Source organism: Drosophila innubila (assembly GCF_004354385.1).
Source record: "Drosophila innubila isolate TH190305 chromosome 2L unlocalized genomic scaffold, UK_Dinn_1.0 4_B_2L, whole genome shotgun sequence".
NCBI lineage: Eukaryota > Metazoa > Arthropoda > Insecta > Diptera > Drosophilidae > Drosophila > Drosophila innubila.
Genome location: NW_022995372.1, coordinates 14,361,637 through 14,384,810, shown reverse-complemented (window position 1 = coordinate 14,384,810; position 23,174 = coordinate 14,361,637). Strand labels below are relative to the sequence as shown.

General features: G+C 39.2%; 6 protein-coding genes across 9 annotated transcripts; 2 read left to right on the top strand and 4 right to left on the bottom strand.

The window, feature by feature from the left end:
• Nucleotides 1–672: 672 nt before the first annotated feature.
• LOC117782144 lies at nt 673–1,518 on the bottom strand. Its single transcript, XM_034619119.1, has one exon. It carries the CDS (start codon nt 1,400–1,402, stop codon nt 854–856), a length of 549 nt encoding a protein of 182 aa, XP_034475010.1. The 5' UTR covers nt 1,403–1,518; the 3' UTR covers nt 673–853.
• A 327-nt stretch (nt 1,519–1,845) lies between these two features.
• Nucleotides 1,846–5,790, top strand: LOC117782138 (exosome RNA helicase MTR4). The gene is made up of 2 exons (XM_034619113.1): nt 1,846–3,064; nt 3,124–5,790. The coding sequence occupies exons 1-2, from the start codon at nt 1,942–1,944 to the stop codon at nt 5,193–5,195; spliced, it is 3,195 nt and encodes a 1,064-aa protein (XP_034475004.1). The 5' UTR covers nt 1,846–1,941; the 3' UTR covers nt 5,196–5,790.
• On the bottom strand, nt 5,216–13,847 carry LOC117782139 (acetylcholinesterase). 3 transcript variants are annotated; one of them, XR_004617231.1, is made up of 7 exons: nt 10,998–11,173; nt 10,807–10,939; nt 9,650–10,078; nt 8,301–9,520; nt 7,215–7,526; nt 6,424–7,153; nt 5,216–6,364 (listed from the first exon to the last, which is right to left on the bottom strand). XR_004617231.1 is itself a non-coding variant. In XM_034619114.1 (7 exons), exons 2-7 carry the CDS (start codon nt 11,171–11,173, stop codon nt 6,514–6,516), a joined length of 2,910 nt encoding a protein of 969 aa, XP_034475005.1. In that variant the 5' UTR covers nt 11,174–11,179; nt 13,735–13,847. The 3 variants fall into 3 exon arrangements, 2 of the variants coding, with proteins under 2 accessions (XP_034475005.1, XP_034475006.1); XM_034619114.1 differs by lacking the exon at nt 5,216–6,364 and adding an exon at nt 13,735–13,847 and having other exon boundaries at nt 6,514–7,153; nt 10,998–11,179; XM_034619115.1 differs by lacking the exon at nt 5,216–6,364 and adding an exon at nt 13,777–13,847 and having other exon boundaries at nt 6,514–7,153; nt 10,998–11,179.
• Nucleotides 13,848–15,911: 2,064 nt separating this feature from the next.
• On the top strand, nt 15,912–18,470 carry LOC117780462 (leucine carboxyl methyltransferase 1). The gene is made up of 5 exons (XM_034617009.1): nt 15,912–15,939; nt 15,996–16,406; nt 17,302–17,727; nt 17,796–18,100; nt 18,183–18,470. Exons 2-5 carry the CDS (start codon nt 16,155–16,157, stop codon nt 18,217–18,219), a joined length of 1,020 nt encoding a protein of 339 aa, XP_034472900.1. The 5' UTR covers nt 15,912–15,939; nt 15,996–16,154; the 3' UTR covers nt 18,220–18,470.
• Nucleotides 18,471–18,688: 218 nt separating this feature from the next.
• Nucleotides 18,689–21,568, bottom strand: LOC117780461. Its single transcript, XM_034617008.1, has 5 exons — nt 21,467–21,568; nt 21,314–21,409; nt 21,031–21,254; nt 20,532–20,654; nt 18,689–20,474 (listed from the first exon to the last, which is right to left on the bottom strand). Exons 1-5 carry the CDS (start codon nt 21,479–21,481, stop codon nt 18,839–18,841), a joined length of 2,094 nt encoding a protein of 697 aa, XP_034472899.1. The 5' UTR covers nt 21,482–21,568; the 3' UTR covers nt 18,689–18,838.
• Nucleotides 18,704–23,023, bottom strand: LOC117780463 (retinaldehyde-binding protein 1). 2 transcript variants are annotated; one of them, XM_034617011.1, is made up of 5 exons: nt 22,807–23,023; nt 22,370–22,745; nt 22,016–22,190; nt 21,756–21,956; nt 18,704–18,714 (listed from the first exon to the last, which is right to left on the bottom strand). In XM_034617011.1, exons 1-4 carry the CDS (start codon nt 22,883–22,885, stop codon nt 21,774–21,776), a joined length of 813 nt encoding a protein of 270 aa, XP_034472902.1. In that variant the 5' UTR covers nt 22,886–23,023; the 3' UTR covers nt 18,704–18,714; nt 21,756–21,773. The 2 variants fall into 2 exon arrangements, with proteins under 2 accessions (XP_034472902.1, XP_034472901.1); XM_034617010.1 differs by lacking the exon at nt 18,704–18,714 and having other exon boundaries at nt 21,729–21,956.
• Nucleotides 23,024–23,174: the final 151 nt, after the last annotated feature.

The following is a 23,174-nucleotide window of genomic DNA, read 5'->3' as shown; positions in this document are numbered from 1 at the left end:
GAGATCTATTGTGAACTAATTCCTAAAGTGAACCGAGAGAGTTGCCCATCCAGTAAAAATTTTCGATCTGGTTTGATTATTTTTTTTAATTTTGTACATTTCCGAAAAAAATGTTTTCTGCATTTTTGTACCTACCTGCCGAACTTCAAACCTTCATTAAAATGTTTACTTTAATTTGGTATTACTTCAAACTTTAAATTTTTATGAAATTTATTCATATTTATTAAACTTTTTTTTAATTTTTATTATCTTAAATGAACCGGTCATTGAAATGAACAAGTGAACTTATTCAGTTATTCATTTTGCAGTTGGCTAATCACTGTTGCCAGCTTAGCTATTTTGTAGCTAGTTCTGGCTATTTTCAGAATGGGTTTGCTAGAGAAATTTGACTGGTGGACAATGTCAGGCTTTTTTGTGGAACTTTCGTTGACTAAAGACTTTTTAGGTTATTTGCTTAGTGATAATATCTAGTTGAGACGCAACAATCTATTAAAAGGCGAAACTGTTCTTAAATATTTTCCCCGTTTTAGCTGCTTTTTAGTTGCCAAAATATCCCCAGATTTTAGTTTATATAATAAATATAATTTTTATTTATTTTAATACAATGTATATATATATATATTTTTTTTTATTAATATTTTTAAGCAATTTAATACTAAAAAATAAACCAAGTTTAATAATTCACACAATCATTCGCTAAGCTTCATTACAAATAATTTAATTTCAATTAATACGACTTAAGACAAACAAATTCAATTTTAACAACATATAACATTTTACTCTTTTAAAAAATAAATACATAACTTTATTCAGTTCTTACGGTCCTTACAGTAGATAGATACCATTAGCCTTTTCACCCTCCTGTAGTGCCCGCCAGGTAAATGTCCATTGCAGCTTTATTTAAATGCACTGTTGGTTGTCGCTTTGGTATCGGCTGTATATGTGGTAATCTAGTACCATTTACAGCATTTAAGCTCAACATGTAATCATCATCATCGTCGGGCGATTCCGTACGCTTCCGTTTGGCAGTGGACGTTGAAGTCACCTCATTTACCGTAGTGAGGCTCGTGGAACTTGATGAAGTTGTTGATGGCGCCGAAATAATACTGAGGCTTTGCGACTGCGGTTGGCTGCTACTTACATCCGAAACGGAGTTGGCTTGGACTGCAGCCTTTTGTAGTTTTATGGCTCTTTTAAGTTTTACATGGTGTATTGTTTTCAGGCTATTGAAGCAAGCGCCGCAGATGAGCGTTGACTTCCGCAGCTCTGGGTTGATTTTTCTAGCAAACCGCAGCATACTTTCTTGCTTTACAGTTTTGTGTGGCTCTCGTAGATGATGTTTGCCCAGGCCACAGTATCTATGGCCAGAACTAGGCGTTGCAGCTTTTGGCGTTGATGGCATCTTTAATATCAAATTTGACAACTTTTTTGTACTTTTGTGTCAGCTACGTTTAATTCACAGCCTGCTGTTTCCCGCCGAAACTTAGAAATATGCAAAAATGTAGTTTCGGTGCTGCCAAGTGGCTTTAGAGGTCATGTCGCAACTAAAATCGGTTTGGCAGGCTTAGTTCACGGACTTAAGGCCATTTTCATATTGTGTTCAAGCATTTTTGGGTGCACCTTAACAAAAATAAAATAAAAAACAATCCTGAAAATATATTTAAAATAGCCAGGTTACCGGCTAATAACAATTTTCAAAATTTTTTAACAATCGAACACTGATTAAAACCAGATCTTGCTACAAAATAGCCAAGTTGACAACAGTGCTCCGATCGATATTAGTAAAACTGTTCCCACTGTTAAGTAACAGAATAGACCACTGTTAAATTTATATTGCTTCCAGCCCTGACTACAAATTCACATGCTTTTAACAAATGCGGCGTGCGTTTTCGATACAAAAAAAGTGACTGTTTATAAATATAAAAGTTTTTGTAAATCAAAATGGATATTGACGAGCTATTTGACTGCTTCAACGAGGTACCGCCAGAAAGTCTCAAGGCGCCAATACCAACGATTCCTGTAAAGAATACGAAAGCAGAAAAAGTTGATGAAGCTGCATCAGTAAGCGACAACAAAAGCAGCAACAAATCTAGTAAACGCCAAGCGAATTCGGATGCCAAGATTAAAGATGAAATCCCTGCAAAGGATAAGGATGAAGAGGCGGAGCCTTCAAAGCGTCCACGTGCTGATGACACAAAGGACGCCGATAATGAATCTGATGCTGAAGTAAAAGAAGAAAAAGAAGAGGACAAAATCGAGGAGTTGGACGATTGCGCCTTGGAAGCTCTTCGTGTGCGCATTGTCACCCATCAACTAGTGTCGCCTGAGTCCTGTACACACGAAGTGGCCGCCCATCCCGATCACGAGTACATCCCACTGCAGCCATTTACAGGCGTGCCAGCCAAGACATATCCCTTTGTGCTGGATCCCTTCCAGAAGCAGGCCATTCTCTGCATAGACAACTCACAGAGCGTGCTGGTTTCCGCTCACACTTCAGCGGGAAAAACCGTAGTGGCGGAATACGCGATTGCCAAGTCGTTGTTGGCCAAGCAGCGTGTCATTTACACCACGCCCATTAAGGCGCTGTCCAATCAAAAGTTTCGGGAGTTCACGGATGAGTTTCAGGATGTTGGTCTAGTCACTGGCGATGTAACCATTAATCCGTCGGCCTCCTGTCTGATTATGACCACAGAGATTCTACGTAATATGCTGTACCGAGGCAGTGAAGTCATGCGTGAGGTGGGTTGGGTAATCTTCGATGAGATTCACTACATGCGCGACAAGGAGCGTGGCGTCGTCTGGGAGGAGACACTCATCCTGCTGCCCGACAATGTGCGCTATGTGTTCCTCTCTGCCACCATACCGAATGCCCGTCAGTTTGCCGAGTGGGTGTGCCATCTTCACAAGCAGCCTTGTCACGTTGTCTACACGGATTATCGTCCCACACCCTTGCAGCACTACATCTTTCCAGCCGGCGGCGATGGCATCCATTTGATTGTCGATGAGAAGGGTCAGTTCAAGGAGGACAACTTTACCACGGCTATGGCGGTCTTGGCCAGTGCAGGTGAGCTCAATACAAAGTTGCATGTCTTGGAGAAATTCTTAAAATATTTATATTTGCAGGTGAGGCGGGCAAGGGGGATCAAAAGGGGCGTAAGGGCGGCATCAAGGGTCACAATTCGGGGCAAACAAACATTTTCAAGATTGTCAAGATGATCATGGAACGCAACTTTGCACCCGTCATCATCTTCTCGTTCAGCAAAAAGGATTGCGAGATTTATGCAATGCAAATGGCCAAGCTTGACTTTAACACACTGGATGAGAAGAAGCTCGTGGACGAGGTCTTTCACAATGCCATGGATGTACTCTCTGAGGAGGATCGTCGCCTGCCGCAGGTTGAGAATGTACTGCCATTGCTGCGACGCGGCATTGGCATACATCACGGTGGACTGTTGCCCATTCTCAAGGAGACCATTGAGATTCTGTTCGGCGAGGGTCTAATCAAGGCTCTCTTTGCCACAGAAACCTTTGCCATGGGACTAAACATGCCGGCGCGTACAGTTCTCTTTACCGCTCCACGTAAATTCGATGGCAAAGACTTTCGTTGGATCAGCTCTGGCGAGTATATACAAATGGCTGGCCGTGCCGGACGTCGTGGCTTGGATGACAAGGGTATTGTCATACTGATGATCGATGAGAAGGTGTCACCCGTGGTGGGTCGCGAGATAGTCCAAGGCAAGGCGGACACACTGAATTCTGCCTTCCATCTGACTTACAACATGGTGTTGAATCTGCTGCGCGTGGAGGAAATCAATCCAGAGTATATGCTGGAGCGCAGTTTCTATCAGTTTCAAAATCAGGCTGCTCTTCCTGGTCTACATGATCAGGTGCAGGAAAAGACACAGCAGCTAAACAAACTGAGCATCAAGGATGAGCACAACATTGCCTCTTATCATCACATACGGGATCAGCTTGAGTTGAACGGCAAGAAATTCCGCGAATGGATTACAAAACCACAATTTCTGGTTCCATTTCTGCAACCAGGTCGCCTGGTGAAAGTGGCAGCTGGCAAGCAGGAGTACGATTGGGGCATTATATTGAACTTTAAAAAACAGGATCAGAACCGCAAGAATCCCATGAAGAGCGATCCGGGTGTTACTGTCGATGTTTTGCTGCACGTGAGCGAGGAAGCGGCCAAGACTGGCGACACCGAGCCCTGTCCACCCAACGAACGTGGCTGCATGGAAGTCGTTCCAGTGGCCAATACACTAATCACCCAAATCAGTTCTATACGCGTCTACTTTCCCAATGATCTGCGCACTGCGGACAATCGACGTGCTGTTCTTAAGACCATTCAGGAGGCGAAGAAACGCTTTCCCTTGGGTCCACCTGTGCTGCATCCCGTTGACGACATGAATATCAAGGATTCCGAGTTCCGCAAAATTGTGGATACCATTGCACAGTTCGAGACGTTGCTTGAGGAGCATCCGCTGCACAAATCTCCAGAATTGGAGCGCATACACAAACGCTACATGGACAAGTTGACGTTACAGGCGGACCTGCGTGATCTAAAGATGGAACTGAAGGCTGCCCGCAGTCTGCTGCAGATGGACGAGCTTAAGTATCGCAAACGCGTGCTCCGACGCATGGGCTATTGCAAGCCAGGCGATGTCATAGAGTTCAAGGGTCGCGTCGCCTGTGAACTGAGCTCTGCCGATGAATTGCTCATCACGGAAATGATCTTTAATGGTGTATTCAACGAACTTTCAGCTCCACAAGCAGTTGCATTGTTGTCCTGTTTTGTATGCGACGAGAAGTCTTCCGAGTCGCCAAAAAGTGCCACAGAGCTGTCCGGCCCGTTGCGTTCCCTACAGAGTCTGGCCCGGCGCATTGCCAAGGTGTCGTCGGAGTGCAAACTGCAACTGGATGAGGATAACTATGTGGATAAGTTCAAGCCCTTCCTAATGGACGTTGTGCTCGCCTGGTGCAAGGGTTCCAGTTTCCTCAGCGTATGCAAAATGACCGACATCTTTGAGGGTTCCATTATTCGTTGCATGCGGCGTCTGGAGGAGCTGCTGCGTCAGCTATGCCAGGCCTCAAAGACCATTGGCAATACAGATTTGGAGAACAAATTCTCCGAGGGAATACGTCTCCTGAAACGCGACATTGTGTTTGCCGCCTCGCTTTATTTATAAGTCGATTTCAAGCTAATGTATCTTTAAGCACAAAAAGAAAACTTTATTTACTAATTTTATGGTTTTTGTGTTTTGATGATGAAAGAACACAAGACACGTGAAGCATTAACATTGTGTTGGACATTTTACAAATGAAATAATAGTTAAAATTGTATGATTACAATAAAATAAAATAAAATAAACTAAATATAAATGTAAGTGGTAATGTTAATGCTAGTGTATTTTTATGTTTTCAAACATGTAAACAATAGATCATATAATCTATATATTATATATACATAAACATATAAAATAAACAAGTTACACACGCTTCACATGAAAACATAAAAATTATTGGACGGTTCACACTGATTTGTATGGTCGTTTGGTTCTATATATGCGACACATAAAACATACATATAAAATACATACATATATAATTAAATACATGAGTACATTTACTTAACTTTAGGCTAGATCCGCATAAAGGCACTTGTCTTATAATTTATAAATAATTGATGATTAATAATTATGTGATTATGATGGGAATTTCAATCGGTGCTCTGCTAAGTTGGATTCAGTTTTATTCAAAACATATAATCGTATTTGTTAAGATTACTATAATTGTTTAGAAACTTCTTAAATTTGAATAGATGCATTAAAATTATATTGGGGACATTTCTTAAATTAATTTACAATCTAAATTTATAACTTAATGTACATTTTGTTAATACAATTTGTATATACATTGAAAGGCGTCGCCTCTAAAGAGACTAACAACTTTTCTATGGAATGTCATTGATATGGATTCGTATTCGTTGGGTTATCGAACTTAACAAATATTTGGAAAAAAAAATCAGTAAAAGAAATTAAAAATGCTTAATTAATACCCAGCATGTACCACAATGTTTTTGTACATTTTTCTACGATTTACACAGTTTTTCATTATTAATTACAGTATATTGGCTTTTTGAAAAATTTTCAACAAATGTATTAGAAATGAAAATTCAAAAAACGGAGAAAAGTGTACATAAACTTTGTTGTATAAGAAGATATAAGTTAGCTACATGTAGGGGATCCGGAGATCTTAGAGACCTGTTTAAATCTAATTATAAATAATATAAAACTAAAATTCTGGCTCTATTGAAATGTCAACTAATTATGCAGGAATACGCGAATAACTGTGGGATCTGTCGGTGAAGAAGTATATATTAGTTAAAGAAGATGAAATGAGGACGAAAGAGCTTACTCCAATGTCAATGTTACATTATTTTGTTGTTCATTCAAAAGCTCTGACGGTTAACTCTCTAAGCACATCCCGTGCTTAGAGAGCGGTTACTTAGACTGATGTTTGTGGCACGCCCTCCACGAGCTGTGTACGTCTTGGCTGCACCGCTGGTTGCACCGTTGGCTGAACCACTTTTTGCATCACTTGCTGCACCGCTGGTTGTGTTGTCAGCGTCGCTGTCGTTGTTGTGGTGCGTGCCGATGGCACAGGAGTTGTGCTCCGACTGCTGCTGCTGGCCACACTGGCAGGCTTTGATCGATTTGTTGGCTCCGATTGCAGCTGTGGCACCGGCGTACTCGAGATGGGCTGTAGCAGACGCTTCTCCTCAACAGGCGCCGCTTTCACAGTTGTTCCATTGGCCTGGGAACGTGGTGTCGCAGCACGCTCCGACTTGACCAGACTGCCATTTGTCTCCTTCAGCGAGATGCCCGACTTCAGGGAGGCCTGACTGCCAGACTTTTGGGTCATGGCCAGTGAGCTGGGCGAACGCAGGGATGTGGTATCCGTATGCACCTTGCTGGCCAGTGTTTTAGTCGATGGAGAATCTCGGTACTCGTAGATGTTATCCCTTGAGCGCAGTGCATGATGATTGGTTACCATGTGCGCATTGTCCACGCCACGTGGATCTTGCTCTGGTTCCATGCCCTCGCCATTGATGAATACATCCTCATCGTAGAAACGATCCGATTGTCTGCAAATGGAATTGACAAATTGAAAAACTGATTTACAGTTCAATAATATTTTAGACTAACCGCTTGGCATTGCGCCACATGATGCAACAGATGACGACGAGCACAATGAGAAAGAAGCATGCCACCGACATGCTCCAAAAGGCTATTTGCAGCGGCTCCTTCGGCTCCCACCAATACTCCGTAGTGGGCGGATATGTTGGCACCAGAACCCCAATAACAGTGGGTAAATATTGCGTCCAGAATGCGCACTCTGTTTGCCGATAATTAAGCAGGATCGATGAATTGTAGGTGGTATTAATATTAAGATAACGAATCTCTCCTTGATAGGCGCGCTGGAAGTGCATGCCCAGCACTTGTTGTGGCGTCGGATTGCTGTTGATTCATAAAGACTTATTAGCAGGAAATAACACCGTAACCGGTATCGGAACCGTTAACCGAAACAAACTGTTTCATTTTTAGGACCGGAACTGAAACAGTAACCGAAATTAATTGTCTTTCAAGAACCCAAAACCAAAACGCTTGTACCGGTACGGTTGTGGTAAAGACAAACTTCCAACTGTCATAACTTGAAGAAAACTGACCCGATTTTCTATCAGAATGCCATTTTATTAATGATTCGGTCTCTTATTGTATATAAATTTTTTTGCATTTATAAAATTTTATTATTTATATCGTAATTAGTATATAACGACCCTTTAAACTTGATTCTGAGACCTTTCATTTTTTTGTAAGAAATCATGTCAAACGACGCCTTTAAAATGTTTCAAAATTGATTTGATGTACAGTTACGTACCGGTAGTGATACCGAAACCGAAAGATGAAAACTGAAATAGAACCCTTTACCGAAATAGTTGTTTCAGTTTGATTCTTTGGTTATTAGAAAAGTCGCTAGAATTTCAGAATTAAAAATAAGCGGGCAAGTCTATGTGTGTTCTCTAAGAACTTAAAACCGACGGACGGACGGATAGAGTATAAAAAAAGAATTCATTCAAAGATATTTCATCGTATTTTTCAATATTGTGCCCTTCCAGTTCGAATTTCACAAAAAGTTGTCTAACTCCACGATGAATTTATCTTGTCAGTCAGTCAATCAGGACAAACAGTTTTATATATAGATAGATATATAGTCTAGTTTCCTCCACTTACCCATATCTTGCAAAATTCGAATAGGTCTGCATGAAGAAATGACTCATGTTGCGATCATTATCCGTCCACATGTTTCGTTGCAGATGCTCCTTTTTGGGAAAGAACTCGGTGTCCATGAAGGGAGCACCAGTTAAAAAGTAATGCTCCGTATCGTGAGGATATTTGCGCCATTGGGGAAGATTAAGTGCCTCCACTGTGGTGTTGAGTACATACATATAAACTGGTATCTTCTGTTCCAGCAATAACTTGACCATTTGATCAACTGGCGCACGATAGTAGAGATCGCTCAGCATATTGATATATTGATCTCGTATAATTGTGTTATTATTGGGATCTGGCCAAAAGGTGTACATGTATTTAATGGCTTCGTAGACACCAATTGGATTCAGGGTGTAGTTATAGCGAAAGACATGCTCCCTAATCTTCTGCTCAAAGAATTTCCCATTTACTTCGAAGAAAGGAGACAAGGATTCATTCTGGGCGACAAAGAAAGCCGCCTCCTGTGTGGTCACTCCCGTCATGTACTGGATATTCCTATTGAATCTGCCAGCACGGATCAGAGTCTCGGGTGTTTGGGTGAGGAAACGCCAATCTTTCTCCCGCCAGCCCTCATACCAATCATCGGCCGGCAATGTGAAATTATGATCCAACACTGGGCCCCAAGGGAAGCTTCCCACCTGAGCGGAGAACTCCGCATTACCGAGCTCATAGAAACTTCGACCAGTGCGCAGACAGTTGACCAGCTTCCAGGAGGAATCAATGGAACAGCCCAGCACTTGACCCAGCACACGGCTTGTATTTTGTGCTCTATACTTGTCCTGGATAAAAGCCCAATCCGCTAAAGCCGAACCAGACTGGGCAATCACACGCTTCACAAGATTGCGTGTCTGTGGAGCCACCATCAAAAGTCCAGCCGAGGCGCCACCAGCTCCGGGGCCAAACAGCGTAATAGAATCACGATCGCCATTAAAGAATTCAATATTATCGTGGACCCATTTCAGTGCCATGGCCTGGTCCAAGATGCCATAGTTGCCAGGCGAGTTCTCATCTGCTGTGGACAAGAAACCCAAAGCGCCCAGTCGGTAGTTAAGAGTGACTACAACCACATCGTAAAACGAGGCCAGCATGTGACCCTGGAATAGATTGGAGGCGCCACGCACAAATTCGCCACCGTGTATATAAACCATAACCGGATACTTCTGTGCCACGCCAGCGCCAGTCTGTAAAGGAAAGATAGATAGTAGATAGATAAATAATTTAATGTGATTTGAAAGATTCAGGCTAGATTTTGGAAAACTCTTAAAAAACACTCAATTATTTTAATTTGGTAAAGCATTGATCAATCTTACCTTGGGTGAATAAACATTCAGATACAAGCAATCCTCGTCCATGTCCATGACACCTTTAGTAGCCCCTGTATATCGTACCGGTTGTGGACAAGCTGGCCCAAAGTCCACAGCCTGCAACAGCTGCCAGCCACGATGAGCACGAGGTGGCTTAAAGCGACCCTCAAACGTGGGCGGGAGGGCGTAAGGAATGCCCAAGAATACCGAACACTCGCCCATCACACGATCCACAGTGGAGTGATAGGGTCGATAGAACGATTTCGGATCGGGATTATCATACATATAGACCTTAAATCCCTGCACCTGTCCATAATTTGTTGTCACGAACACATCACGCTCGAGTGTCAACGAATCCCTTCGTTGTTTACCCTGCAAATCCTCACGCCAGCCGGCCAAGACTCCAGGAAATTGCGTCCTTGCATTTGGATCATTCTGTGAATTAAATTAGGGTTAGATATTATAATTGTTGTATCCAATCTCCAAAAATAATCATTTGTTTTACACGAAATTTTGATTTTAATTGTATAAAAGAGTTTCGGTTCCATTCGTAAATTACAAGTCATTTTCAAACGCTTTATGCTTGTGAATTGCTTTAAGATTCTGCAGGTTATTCTTCAGAGAGTGTATGATTTACAGCCTACGATTCTCGATGTCTGCCTAAAATTTTAATCACTTTCAGTTACCTTTCTGATTATAATTTAATACCAAAATTTGTTTCTAATATCAATAAGTTTTTAAAATTTTAGAGTTTAAATTGAAAACGTAACCGACAATTGTTTCGATATCATTTCCAGTACATCTTAGGGACTGATCGCTGGGTATCTAAAGTCGATCATACTCAACTATATCAGTAATACGTGTTTATTATTTGTTATTGTTGTAGGCGGATGAGTAACATGTGTAATTGATTACGTCGACTTTTCGAACGCATGAAAACTTAATTAAGATTATTGCTTTGATATTAGGAAGATTTGTATGGATCAGTCAAGAGATCAGTTGTCAGTTCACAGTTCTCAATGGTCTGTCATTGTTCGTTTTTGAAGCATATAGTACTGTCTGTTTTCTCTGTCTTTTGGGGTCAACTTTTGTGTCACCCGATATAATTGATTAAACTCAGCGTCAATTGGTTAATAAGTGCCTGAAATTCAATAGACTCTCACCGGATCAAAACGAAAGCGATCTTCATTGGGCATACCCTGTGGATATTGTCCGGGTGGATTTCTGCCAGGATAATTGGCACCATAACCATTCGGTTGATAATGCCCGTAACGACGATCGTTGAAAGTGTAAGTTCTGTAAATCATTGGATAAATTTGAGGTATGTTTGCCACTGAAAATCCATTCAACTCACCTGTAATCTGGATCTCCAGGACTTGGCCATCGATAGTCGACACCCACGCGGGAGTAAAATCGAGGATCTCGCGTTTGTGCTTCAATGTTTCTGGGCAGTGTGTGAATTACCATTAATATCATCAGTGTGCCAGTTAGACATTTTAGTTTGTCGCGATATTTAAATTTATGTGTCATTTTGAACTAAAAGTTGTTGAGAAAATCTAATTATTACAATTATTATAATATATTTTATTTTTCATTTTCAGCTGCAAAGATAAAATAGACAGTATAATTGTTCGTTTTATTATTATAATATTATTTTATTAATTCATTATCCTTTAACATTTTATAAATATAATATAAATAAAGCAATATTATTTTCTACTTTCTATTAAAATGGCTCCATTTTCTTAAACTTCATTTCTTGATATTGTTTTTTTGAATTGATATTTATTATAAAAGAATCCCATATGTAAACTTAAAAGAAATGCGATTTAATGACCAAGAGTCAAGTATTAGTCAAGAAATAATTTCAGGTAGCTGGACAAAGTCTTCATAACTTGTTAAAGAATCTAACTTCTTGAAATTCTTCAATCACAAGTGTGAGTTTCTTATGTTGTGCGCCTTTAACTTGAGGTGTTCTCGATTTCAGCTTAGCTAGGAGAATGCTCATAGTTCAGTTCCTGAAATTCACCTAGGGCCGAGTCTATTAGTTCTATTAGTTTACTTTTATCCTTTCACCTATTGTAAACTATGAAATACCTACATATTAACAACAATAATTTTATAAACATTTTTTTATTGTTGTTGATAAACAACAAATCTCGGCGGTGAGTAAGAGTGACCAAACTGGTTTTCCCATTATGTTAGCCTCAGCTATGTATGTATGTTGTTTGTTTTATGCGTTAAGACGGCGATAGAAGTCAAGAGACCGAGAGACCGACAAACCCGTTTCCACTTCCACACAACAACGATATAGAAAAAATGCGCTAAAAATAAGTTACAGCATCAAATGCGACTTTGCGAGTAATTTTAAATTGGAGTCAAATACATGGCGCATATGATGGGAGTTACTGCAGTGGAGCTCCATTGAGTGATTCAGATTACTTCCTTTGTCTGCGATGGAGTTGCAGTTAATTGGTTAATTGTGCACCGAGTATAAAAAGCAAAAGGTCATGTCATTGCAATTAATTAACTACGAGTCGAGATGGTGCTAATGATTTAAATACCATTCTTAAGATCTCAGTTGTAGAAAGTTTATAAAAAGAATAAATAAATCTTGGACTAAGAGAAAGGACAGCAATAAATATTATAAAATTTTCAGTACAAAATTTTCTTCATTACAGATTTTGAATTTCAATTAAATGTCCAACTAAATTTCATTCAATAGCGTTATTTGTATCCATTTTATAGGCAGTAATTACAAATAACTTTATAGACCTCTGTACGCCTTTAAGTACGGGGTCTAAAAATAAAATACTGTCGAAAATTTAAAATTATCAAATTATTTTTAAGAAAACTTTGGTTGCTAGGGCTCTGAATATTTCCTGTGGTTCCTAAAATTAATTTCCTACCAACTTAACCAATGTCGACAAAAAGTACAGCTAAATAAATATCCCAGCAATGCAACTGAAATTGTCCGTGAGAAATTTCCCAAACCACAACGAAATTGAGCTAAACTATTGGCATTTAATTACAACAAGGCGGCTCAATTGCAGCAAGTGGCGACGTCAACGTCACATAAACTGGCACAAGGACTCACTCAGACACTCGCAAATTTTTTTTTGTTGCTGTTAGCTGATGATGTTGCAACATGCAAATAAAGTGCATTAACCTGCCACCAACGCAGGCAGCCGCCTCAGGTTACGGCGTTACACTCAAAAGTGCTGCTTCTTCTCCTACTTCTTTCCTTTACTACCTACTTCTGCTTATTCTTGCTTAAAAAAAGGTCGGAAATGCACACGCCTGCACAAATTGGAGTGGAGTGTTGTCACCCTCTTTGCAGAATGTTTGGCAACGGTAACTTGCGGGAATTTTCATATCACATTACATATATTTATTATTGCTGTTTTTGTTGTACTGGTGAATCACATTCATTTAGTTTTTTATTTTCGCAATCACAAAGCAAACAATACGACGCAACGATAACGTTGAAAGTGAAGCGTTTGCAGGTGTAGTTGTTGTCTTTAGTATGTACGTGCTTGTGTGTGCTTGTGTTAGTTTTAAGTCGCGTTGTTGGCCCAATGCGCGGCAATCGTGTTGCTGTTGTTGCTGCTGCTGCTTCTTTAATCTCACTTGTTTTACAGTTATGCTCCAATTGATGACGTCGCTGCCAGCGCCGACGCCAACAACTTGTTGCGTTTTTTTTATTGTTTTTATTGGGTTTTTTTGTTGTTCTCTTTTTGACCTTTTTGCACTATCTAATCTAAGAGTATTTTTTTGGCTTATTCATTCGAAATAATTTTTTCTTTGGCTTTGTTAAACTTTCATTGAGTACGCGCCTAATGCCAACGCCCCGAAAAATCACTAAAAGTTATACTCACAATTTACGAAATAAGCAAGAAAAACGTAAACGTAACGAAATGACCATTTTTGAGTTTTGAGACAGCTCACAGGTAAGAAGAGAGCCAGAGTCAAATGAAACGTCAAAACGAGAGTCAGTTAAACTAACACACACATACGCATTTTACGCACTCAGCACTCATACTTCTGAAGGTTACTTTGTTAACACAGACACACTGAGCTGGCTTACTCACGTAGCTACGCTCTTGTTACCAACTTTGAGTCACACAACACACCTGAGTGAATTTTTCGTATGTGACGCGCGCAGCTTTCAACTGACACACCCGACGCTCACGAACGTTAAAACCAAACTGAAGCGGCAAGTGGCTCTCGCGACCCCAACTAACCTGCCGCGGACGGAGCTAGAGAGCGAGTGTGGGTGCAAGAGATAAAAAGACAGCAAGAGAGCGGAAGAGCGATATTGAGAGTGAAGAGAGCCTTAGGGCAAAATCATAGGTGGCTAATTTATGTTTCACAAACTGCGCACAAGATGGCCAAGAATAGATCAGTTTGCTTTAAAAGATAATTTTCGAATTGGTGATCTTTTAAACAAAAAGATTTTTGAATTTTTTCAGTTTATTTTTGGTAGAGTTTTGTCCAAATTAATATATATCATTTAAAAAAAAGAAAAAATTTCAAAAGGTCTTCAGTGATTTACTTAAATAAGGAGGCATCAGACTTTTTAGATTTAAGCTTCTTAAGAGACAGTTTACAGAGGTAATTCACAATTGTCGGCATAATTAGATATTTTTGCATAACAATAAGTCGCAATTAACATAATTTATTATTCTATTTTACAAAGTCTTGGCGATTGTAATTCATCGTAAATGTAAAACGCATCAACAATTAAAGCCAGTTCACATTTTGACCCCGTCTTATTGAGTTGAAGACTCACTCGGTGGCTTGGGCGTAGCTGATGATTTTAATTATAACTGCCGTCGCTTCCGATGTCAAAGATGCGGGAAACAATTAGAGCACTTTTAATGATTTTGATGGAGTTAATTTTGACTCAAATTGTGGCACGCGTTGTTTATAGTTTAAAAGTTTGCAGTGCTGGTGGCTTTTTACACAATTATACTTATGCTAATTAGTTAATTTACAATTGCATCTTGGGTTAACTATATTTATTTGAAGCAGGTTTAAAAAAAAGGAAATCTTTTGAATTACAAGTTTGGCGGCATTTCGTATATTCGATACCCAATGTCGAAAACAATCAGCCGTAAATTAAGAAATTTACCAACACTTACTGCTGCACTCTGGAATTTACTTCGCTCGTTCACTTTAGTAAATTCATTTAAAGTTCGTTTAGAAAAATAGTTAGCAAAATTTATAATTATATGAAATTTTTAATTTAAATAAAGGTTAAAGCTCTTAGCCCCAAAAGGAGAAATGCTACAAATTTAATTTGAAAAAAATATATCAAAAAATCTATAAAATTCTAACAAAAATTCTGGAAAAAAATTAAAAAAATTTGCTTCAATATCTCGAAAATTGCCAAAACTGGGTGGAAAAAATTTTTGTTACCAATTTTTACAATGTTCCCAAAATGGTTCACCCTGCCAGATCGGTAAATTCTGCTGGGTGGCAGCCTTTGGACATGGCAGTCTTCCTCACCAGTGCTGGCAAGTTTTGGGGGCGAACAATAGCTGTTTCTGTTAAATTTGTTAATGTGGGACTTTTGCACAGTTTTACCAAAAATATTAATAGCAATACTTAGCTGAATAAATATTTAAAATAGCCAGACTTACAGCTAATAGCAATTTTAATATTTTTCTAGCAAACGAGCTCAGAAAATAACAGTGCCAACACGTGAAGCGCGCAAATGGACAACAAACAATAAATTAAACGCCAAGTATGGCAGCCCGTGATTTTGGGCACTTTTGCCTAGTCAGAGTTTGTCCAAACACCGCGGTAGGTGGCGCTTCAGTCGTCTCATCTCAGCTCAAAATGTCATCATCACTGATAAAAAATTGCAAATTTAAAACGCAAAAAAAATTAATAAATTTGACGAGAATGAAAATTTAGAAATTAGAAAAAATTAAGGTTTACAGTTTCAAAAAGGTTTGAAGTCAGCCCTCGGGAAGAACAGTTAGAAAATTTGATTCTAAAAAAAAATCATATCAAAAAGTCATGAAAATTCTAAGAAAAACTATGCAAAAATTTAAAAAATTCTAGAAAATAAAAAAGAAAAGTTCTAAATTAAGTAAAAAATGAAAAGCACCCAATTTCGGAAATGTACTTGTTTTTTTTAAGTACAAAAAATCAAACCAGATCGAAAACTTTTACGGGATGGGCAACCCTCGTCGTGTTACTTAGTTCTCTACCCTCCCCACGCCTTTGCATTAGTCGCCAATAATATAAATAAGTTTGGGTGCCGGACACAGCAACGAATTACGAAGGTATTTTTACCAAGCTGTAACTTGTTTAAAATCACGTTAATTGTAAAATATTTCAGCTGAAGCTTGCGTTGACCTGTTGGTCAATCAAATAGTGTTTACAACTGTTTACGGAAGAAATCCAGCGAGTGCGGTTATCATCGGGCACAGTGTAACAAACGCGCAACAAGAGGTTGCAAAGGTTGAACAAGAGGAGCACTAAACAAACAGCAGTCGTCATGGAGCCTCCACCGGCGGGCGGAGGAGTTGCACATAACAGCACACACAAATTTCATCCATGTGATGAAGCAGTTATTGCCACCAATGACGATGCCAGCGATTGCAAGCGAGGTGCTGTGCGCCTTGGCTACTGGAAGGACGATTACATTGGTTACTTTGTGCGCAATCAGGAGCGAAAAGCGCCGGAGATAAATCGTGGCTACTTTGCGCGAGTCAAGGGCGTTGAGATGTGTGTGGAGAATTTTCTGAAGGTTAGTTGTAGTTGCTGCATTTTACTACTTGTGAAGGTTGCATGCACTAAACAGCAAACTATAAATAACGGGACATGCGCGTCATGGCCTTAAGTCTCTGAATCAATTTAGTCAGAGATACGCCCGTGAAGGAACTAACCTCTTATCATCTGAATCGCTAATTATTTTTAAAACTAAAAACTTGACTTGCTTCAAAAAAAAAAGATCACTTCAAAAACAAAATATTCACATAAATTTCATACTTTCTTATTATTATCTTAAATTGCATTTTTCAAAGTGGTGATATATATTCAGTTATATTCTTATAAAGTTAGAAAACTGATTTTTCTTAATTTTTATAGGCTTTCAAAATATATTCAGACCTGTTGCTGATTAAAATTAAAATAGATTTTTATCACATTATATTTTACTAATTATTTAAAAACTGTCGTTTTCCCTTTTATCGGACTTATACTGAAAAGCTTAAATTATTCAATCCTCAAAATTTTGAGAAATTAATTGTCGAAAGTATTATGAGGCAATATTATTTATTAAAGATAATTTCTAGTAAAATTTTTAATTTAAAGTTTCTCCAAAATTGTTGATAGCTATTTTCATTTAAGCTCTTGCTCAATAATTACAATTTTCAACTATGTAAATAAAATGTCTACATTCAATTATCGTGACTCTTCCCAATTACAAAGCTCAGCATTTCTCATGTCTGTCGCCATCCAAACGTCTGGCCGTGCCACAAATTAAGGTCAAGTGCCATTCCGAACTTTGGCATTGAATTTGAAAACTGAATCCTGTTGCACTGAACAATGGTTGATGCTGCGCATGTGTCGCGTTTGTGCGTCACACCCAAATTTTGGCCTTGCACTTAACTTATAATGCTTAATGACCATGACCATTGCAGAAAACCGCTGGGAATTGCCAGATTATCAACCTAGGCTGTGGTTTCGATACACTATACTTTCGCCTAAGGGACACAGCGCATCAGGTGAAGAACTTTATTGAACTGGACTTTCCAACAGTCACGGCACGCAAATGCTATACAATCAAGCGAAACAAAGCGTTACTGGCCAAAATCCATGATGAAGACGGCGAGGTGCGTCTCAGTCCGACGGACTTGCATGGACCCAGCTATCATCTGATGGGCGTTGATTTGCGTAATCTCGATGAGGTGGACAATAAACTGCAGCAAGCCGAGGTTGACTACACGCTACCTACCATCTTTTTAGCGGAATGCGTACTCGTTTACATTGAGGCGCAAAACTGTAGAAATCTGCTCAAATGGATAGCACAGAAGTTTCAAGCCGCTGTTTTTGTTAACTACGAACAGGTTGAGTTCTGAAGGATACACGTAGGAGTATATTTTCATATAAAAAATATTCGGAATTTGTCTTTTAGGTCAACATGAATGATCGATTTGGCGATGTTATGCTCAACAATCTACGCAGTCGTGGCTGTAGTTTAGCCGGCGTGGAGTCCTGTCTATCACTGGAGACTCAAACCAATCGCTTCAAGGATTGCGGATGGAGTGGAGCACGCGCCTGGGATATGGTCCAAGTGTACGATAGCATTTCGTCATCGGAGCGGCAACGTATCGAACGTTTGGAAATGCTGGACGAAGGCGAACTTTTGCTGCAGCTATTTCAGCATTATTGTCTCGTTGTTGCCTGGCTGGGCGTGGCCTTTCAGGATCTAGATATAACGTGCGTGCAAGTGTAAAATACGTCCTGAGGATTGTTATTCTATTTTTATAATTACTATATATATTGCATTTCTTAATTTTAGTGTGGAGGATCTGATGTCTTCATTAAATATCGACTAGTGGAAAATCGTTTTTAGCTGCGACTCAAGACAACTGTAAAGTTATTTAGTGGATGTACTTCCTGTAAGATCCATGCCAAAAGTTTGCTTCAGACGTTACGCAGAATGTGTTACAAGTAAATTATAACGTATTTAATGCTTGTCATTCACACACACCACAAACATACAAAAGCACAAATCCGTGCTTTATTTACCTGGCTTATTTAACGCACCGATTCGTAAATTCTCAAGTGTATTTTAATGAATATTACCTAATTAAATTGTTCCTTAAGAGTCTTGTTAAGCTAATTATATTTTTCTTGTCCTTCATAATTTGCAAATAATTTGTAATGCATCAACGAAAAATATTACATCAAAAGATTTAACTAATTTTTCATTCCTGTGTCCTGTACATTTTAGCGTGCTTTGTAAATGTATTTTGAAATTCATAAAAACAAAGAAGTTGTATTGAAATATAAAACTATAACGTGTAACATTAAAATGTTTAATTTAATTACTGAATTCGGATAGTATACATATTTAAATTGAGAAATTACAGATTTTATCACTTTCTGCTAAACAAATGCGAATAAACTTAATGTACAACATGTGTAAAAACTAAGTTATAGCAAACGATATTTTTAATTATCCTGCATTTCATCATCATGATTTTCATCTGAAGGCAGACTGTAGTACGCTTTCAGACGCAGCTCATCTTCGAGTGTTGGCTCGCCTAGAACAAGAGGACCCAGTTGTTTTTCCACCATAATACTTTCCCAAAATTCGGTCAATTTCTTTTCTGTGGCCTTTTCTTTTATCTGCGCTGCAAATTGATTGAATTCCGCAAAGCTGTTGAAATCGAGGCAACTTTTACGATAGACTGCCAGCACTTCGCTTAGCTCAACCAGATTTAGTTTATTGCGCTCCAGAAGTGTAATGATGACAACGCGCATTTGAGCTGAGAGTGACTGGAATTGGGCATCTCGTTTGGTAGGATTTGTTATTGAGCGCACTTTCCTCAACATCTGATTGTAATCTTGGACTGGTGTCATTAGGCCCACACTATCGATTTCAGCGAATTCTTCAAAATCCGCAAGCTCCTCTTCGATGGGCGGCGGCGTGTTCTGTGCAAGCTCCATGGCCCTGAGTTTCTCCTGCCACGCATGACTACGCTCCAGTGGAAATAGCTTTTTAAGTGCCGATGCCGCCTTTTTCGACTGTTCCTCAATGGCTTCGGGGACACTCCAAAAGATTTCGACAAACTTATGGTCCTTAAATGTGCTATAGAAATCAACGTCAGTTGCCGATTTACAGACAACCTTTCGCTCCAGCACGTCCATTAAATTTTGCTCGTAAATGCTGGGCAGACCATCGAAAGGCAGCAAATCGTTCTGCCTCTGCTGCCGTGGCTGCTGTGTGTCCTTGAGCGTGCACTCCAGGTCCATGCTGTCGATAAGCTTATCGACTGCCTGCATTTGATCTGAACTGCATTCAGTTTTCTCAGTGCGAAGTGCAGGGAAATCCCAGAACTGATGCTGCGCATGATAGGACATTTCAAACATGTATAACGAAGCTGGACGATTTTCTGTTGACTCCTGCGGCACTAATACTACTATCCGTGGTGTGTTAAACTTGGCACTAAATATCTTCCAGCACAGTATAACACATTTCTGCACTATTAAGGCCCGCACCAAGGCATCTAACTTCTGGGCTGAAGTCGTGTTCTTTTTCTGATGCACCAACATATACAGAGAGTCGCCACAAAAGTATGCATCTGGTATTTTGCTACGTTTGACAAAGCCTAGAAAATGTAGACCTGGTGGATGCGGAGGCGGCAACTCGACAAGTGTCTGATCATAGGGCACTGCTGTTCCACCGAGCATATAACCAGCAACAAGATCCTCGGGCAGCGGCGTCACCTCTGTGCCCTTAATAAAGAAACGCTCCTCGCGTTTGACTGTCTCTTCAGATTCAGCCCAGACCTTCTTGAGACTGACGTGGCTTTCATTCTTCATGGCTATGATACCTTGGAGATTAATTGAAATAGCAGTGCCAATGTGCAGCTTGGCATTCCAAACCCAAGGGTGTCTATTCGTCACCTTAAAAACTGTTGCCAATGCTTCCTTAAAGTTGCACAACATCGCATTGCAGTTGCTAACAAGTTGAAGAGCGTGTTTCTGGTTCTCCAGCTCAAAGCTGTTGGCCTTTCGCGATGATTGGAATATGGCCTGGGGTAGATTGGTCTCAGCATTGTCAATGTAGGCAACATTATCCGAACTGAGAAGCAAAATTTGTTCAAAAATTGATGGTAATAATCAAGTTAAATCCACTTACCCCACGATTAATTCAATGTCTGCTTGGAGTAACTTATTGGTGAGTTCCTCATAATCATCGTACTGCTGTGTCATGAAATTGAAGTCAAACAATAGCAAAATACGCCGTCTCGCAATCTTAAACCTATATAAGGCATGAGATATATTTTAAAGGAGTATAAAATTAATTACCAAGTTTATAAGACAGCTAAAACTGATTTTGGTCGAGGGAATATAAAGTTTAAAACGAGCCAAGTCGATATAGTCATCTCCGTATGAACGAAAATATGTCAGGTATAGCAAGAGCTAGAAGCACCAAATTTGTTATGTACACTTCTAATAGGTGCAGGGAGATCTTTGCAAGATTTCGTCCAAAACAGAAGTTTCAGAAAGTCGAAGTGATCAGATAGTCGGATAATAAACTTTCAAATTGTTTTTATGCAGTGTGGGACCAAATGATGAAGGAAACACTGTACAACGTATTAGCTGTCGTATAAACCTGGTAAATGTGACATTCTTACACCGCTGCATCCTCTATCATTGAGATAGCTATAGCAAGTCCATCCAGCCACTGTCCCTCATCAGAGGCCGTCGCACTGACAAACTCATAGAAGCTGAGCAACAAATTCCAGTTACAGAGCTGCGCTGTCGTATATTGCACCACATTTGGGCGCTTCTCATCATTGGCAGTTTTTTCACAGCCCACAAGCACAAATGATACGTAGTCTTTCTTGTTGCACACAATCTAAAACCAATGGACAAATCTATACTAACAATTTAATTATTGTGCAATTGTGCAATTACCTTGTCTTTAAGTATTTCAGCAACGACTTTCTGAGACTTCAATTTAAATTCATCAGTGGTGCAGCTTCGCACATCCAGCACAATAATCAAACACTCCTGCAAACACAGTGTTTACGTCAAACTACTATTTATTGATGAGTGGCTCTTAATTACCTTATTGGAAGCCATTTTCTTAATATATAAAAATGTACAAATTATTTTGTTTTCGCTATGCGGCGCAATTTCACAACAAACCAAATATATCGAAAGTTGCTGATAACGATAACATGTATCGTTTTGCAACAGTTGGCGCCAGCACCAAAATATATTTATCGGCGCTAAAATGCTTATGCGGTTATCGCTTTTGTGCATTATCGATATAAATTGCAATCAGTTTTGCAGTTTACTTTTAAAATTAAATTAAGAAAACCCAGGATTGAAGTCATGCAGTTAATATTCTAACAACATTTTATTATTTGGTTTATGCTACACGTTTATTATAATGCTGCATTTTCTCGAGGTATTCCGAATTTTGGATCAAATGATTCAGCAAAAGATTCGTATCCAGCACATTTGAAGCAGGACCACCGTATTCCGCGGGTAAACTATCAAAGCCAACCATTTCCCGTAATTTGTTCAGATGTCGACCATCATGTGTGAAAATCTAAACAGAAATTGCAAAAGATCAAACCAAATTTTTATATTTCTCTTCTTTCTACTCACGCGTTCCTTGAACTCTTTATTCATAAAAGGAAGAAATAGAGACGACGTCACATGCATAAGAAATCCACGCTGAATGATGTGCACAATACGCTGACTAAAGGGCAAAATCCCGTTTTTCTCATTGACGATCCTCATGAAGCTGGGTGAGAATTGACGCAGAAAGTTACGTGTAGTACTAAAAAAAAGAGAGTATAAAAAAATTAACGGTTGTTGCGCGGGAAACGCAAAACCTGTTTAAATAATAGAAAATAAATACACGCAAGATGGACCTTTTGGGGCTGGAATATACTTTCGTCACTAGACTTTTACGCCGTGTAGATGTTTTTTTCTCATATTAACACCTAGCTAACTTACCCCTGTAGATCACAAATTACTGTTATGCCGTTCTGTTGCACACGTGGTAACATTAACAACGATTCAAAAATTAGATCATCCATTTCAATCAAATGCTGCAGATAATCAGGAAATTGTTGAAATGCATCTACAGTTTTAAAGATGACTAGAACACGTCCGTTCTTATCTGTCTGCTGCATTATGAAGCGACAATTCGTTGCATAAAAAACTTTGGTATAATGGTCTACGGGATGGTGAGCCATCCATGTTGGATGCTTAAGCTTGAAGTCGTAGTAAGCGTGTATAGCCTGATAGGCCTTAAATGTATCCCAGTGTGTGTAGTGCAGGAATTTCGTCAGAAATGTCTCATCCGTTCCTACCTGCAACTCATCAGATTCTGTCAAAGGAATCGATCGCTTTGTTATATGAAAACGTTATAATACACGGATTTTTCTTACTTTCCACCAGCTGACGTAATTGTTTTACTTTAAACAACTCTTCCGCTGTGAAAGCGTCCCGAGTGTTAAGAAACAGCATCTTAAAAGTTATTTTTTTTTTATTTTATGAATTATAAAAATTGTATTTAGTTAATTATTAAATATCCGACAACGATCTGCACTCCAAGTGCCCCGAATGCACACTGATCGTCATAAACAATATTGACATATAATTTGGCGTTATTATCTATTATTTTTATGACCCAAACGTGTTTATCATTTAAATGACACACTTATTATTTGTATGAGTAGGTCGGAATTGGTTTAATTAAAAAGGGAACGTGTTGTGATATATAAAGAAATTTCATAATTTGGAATGCTTAGAACTA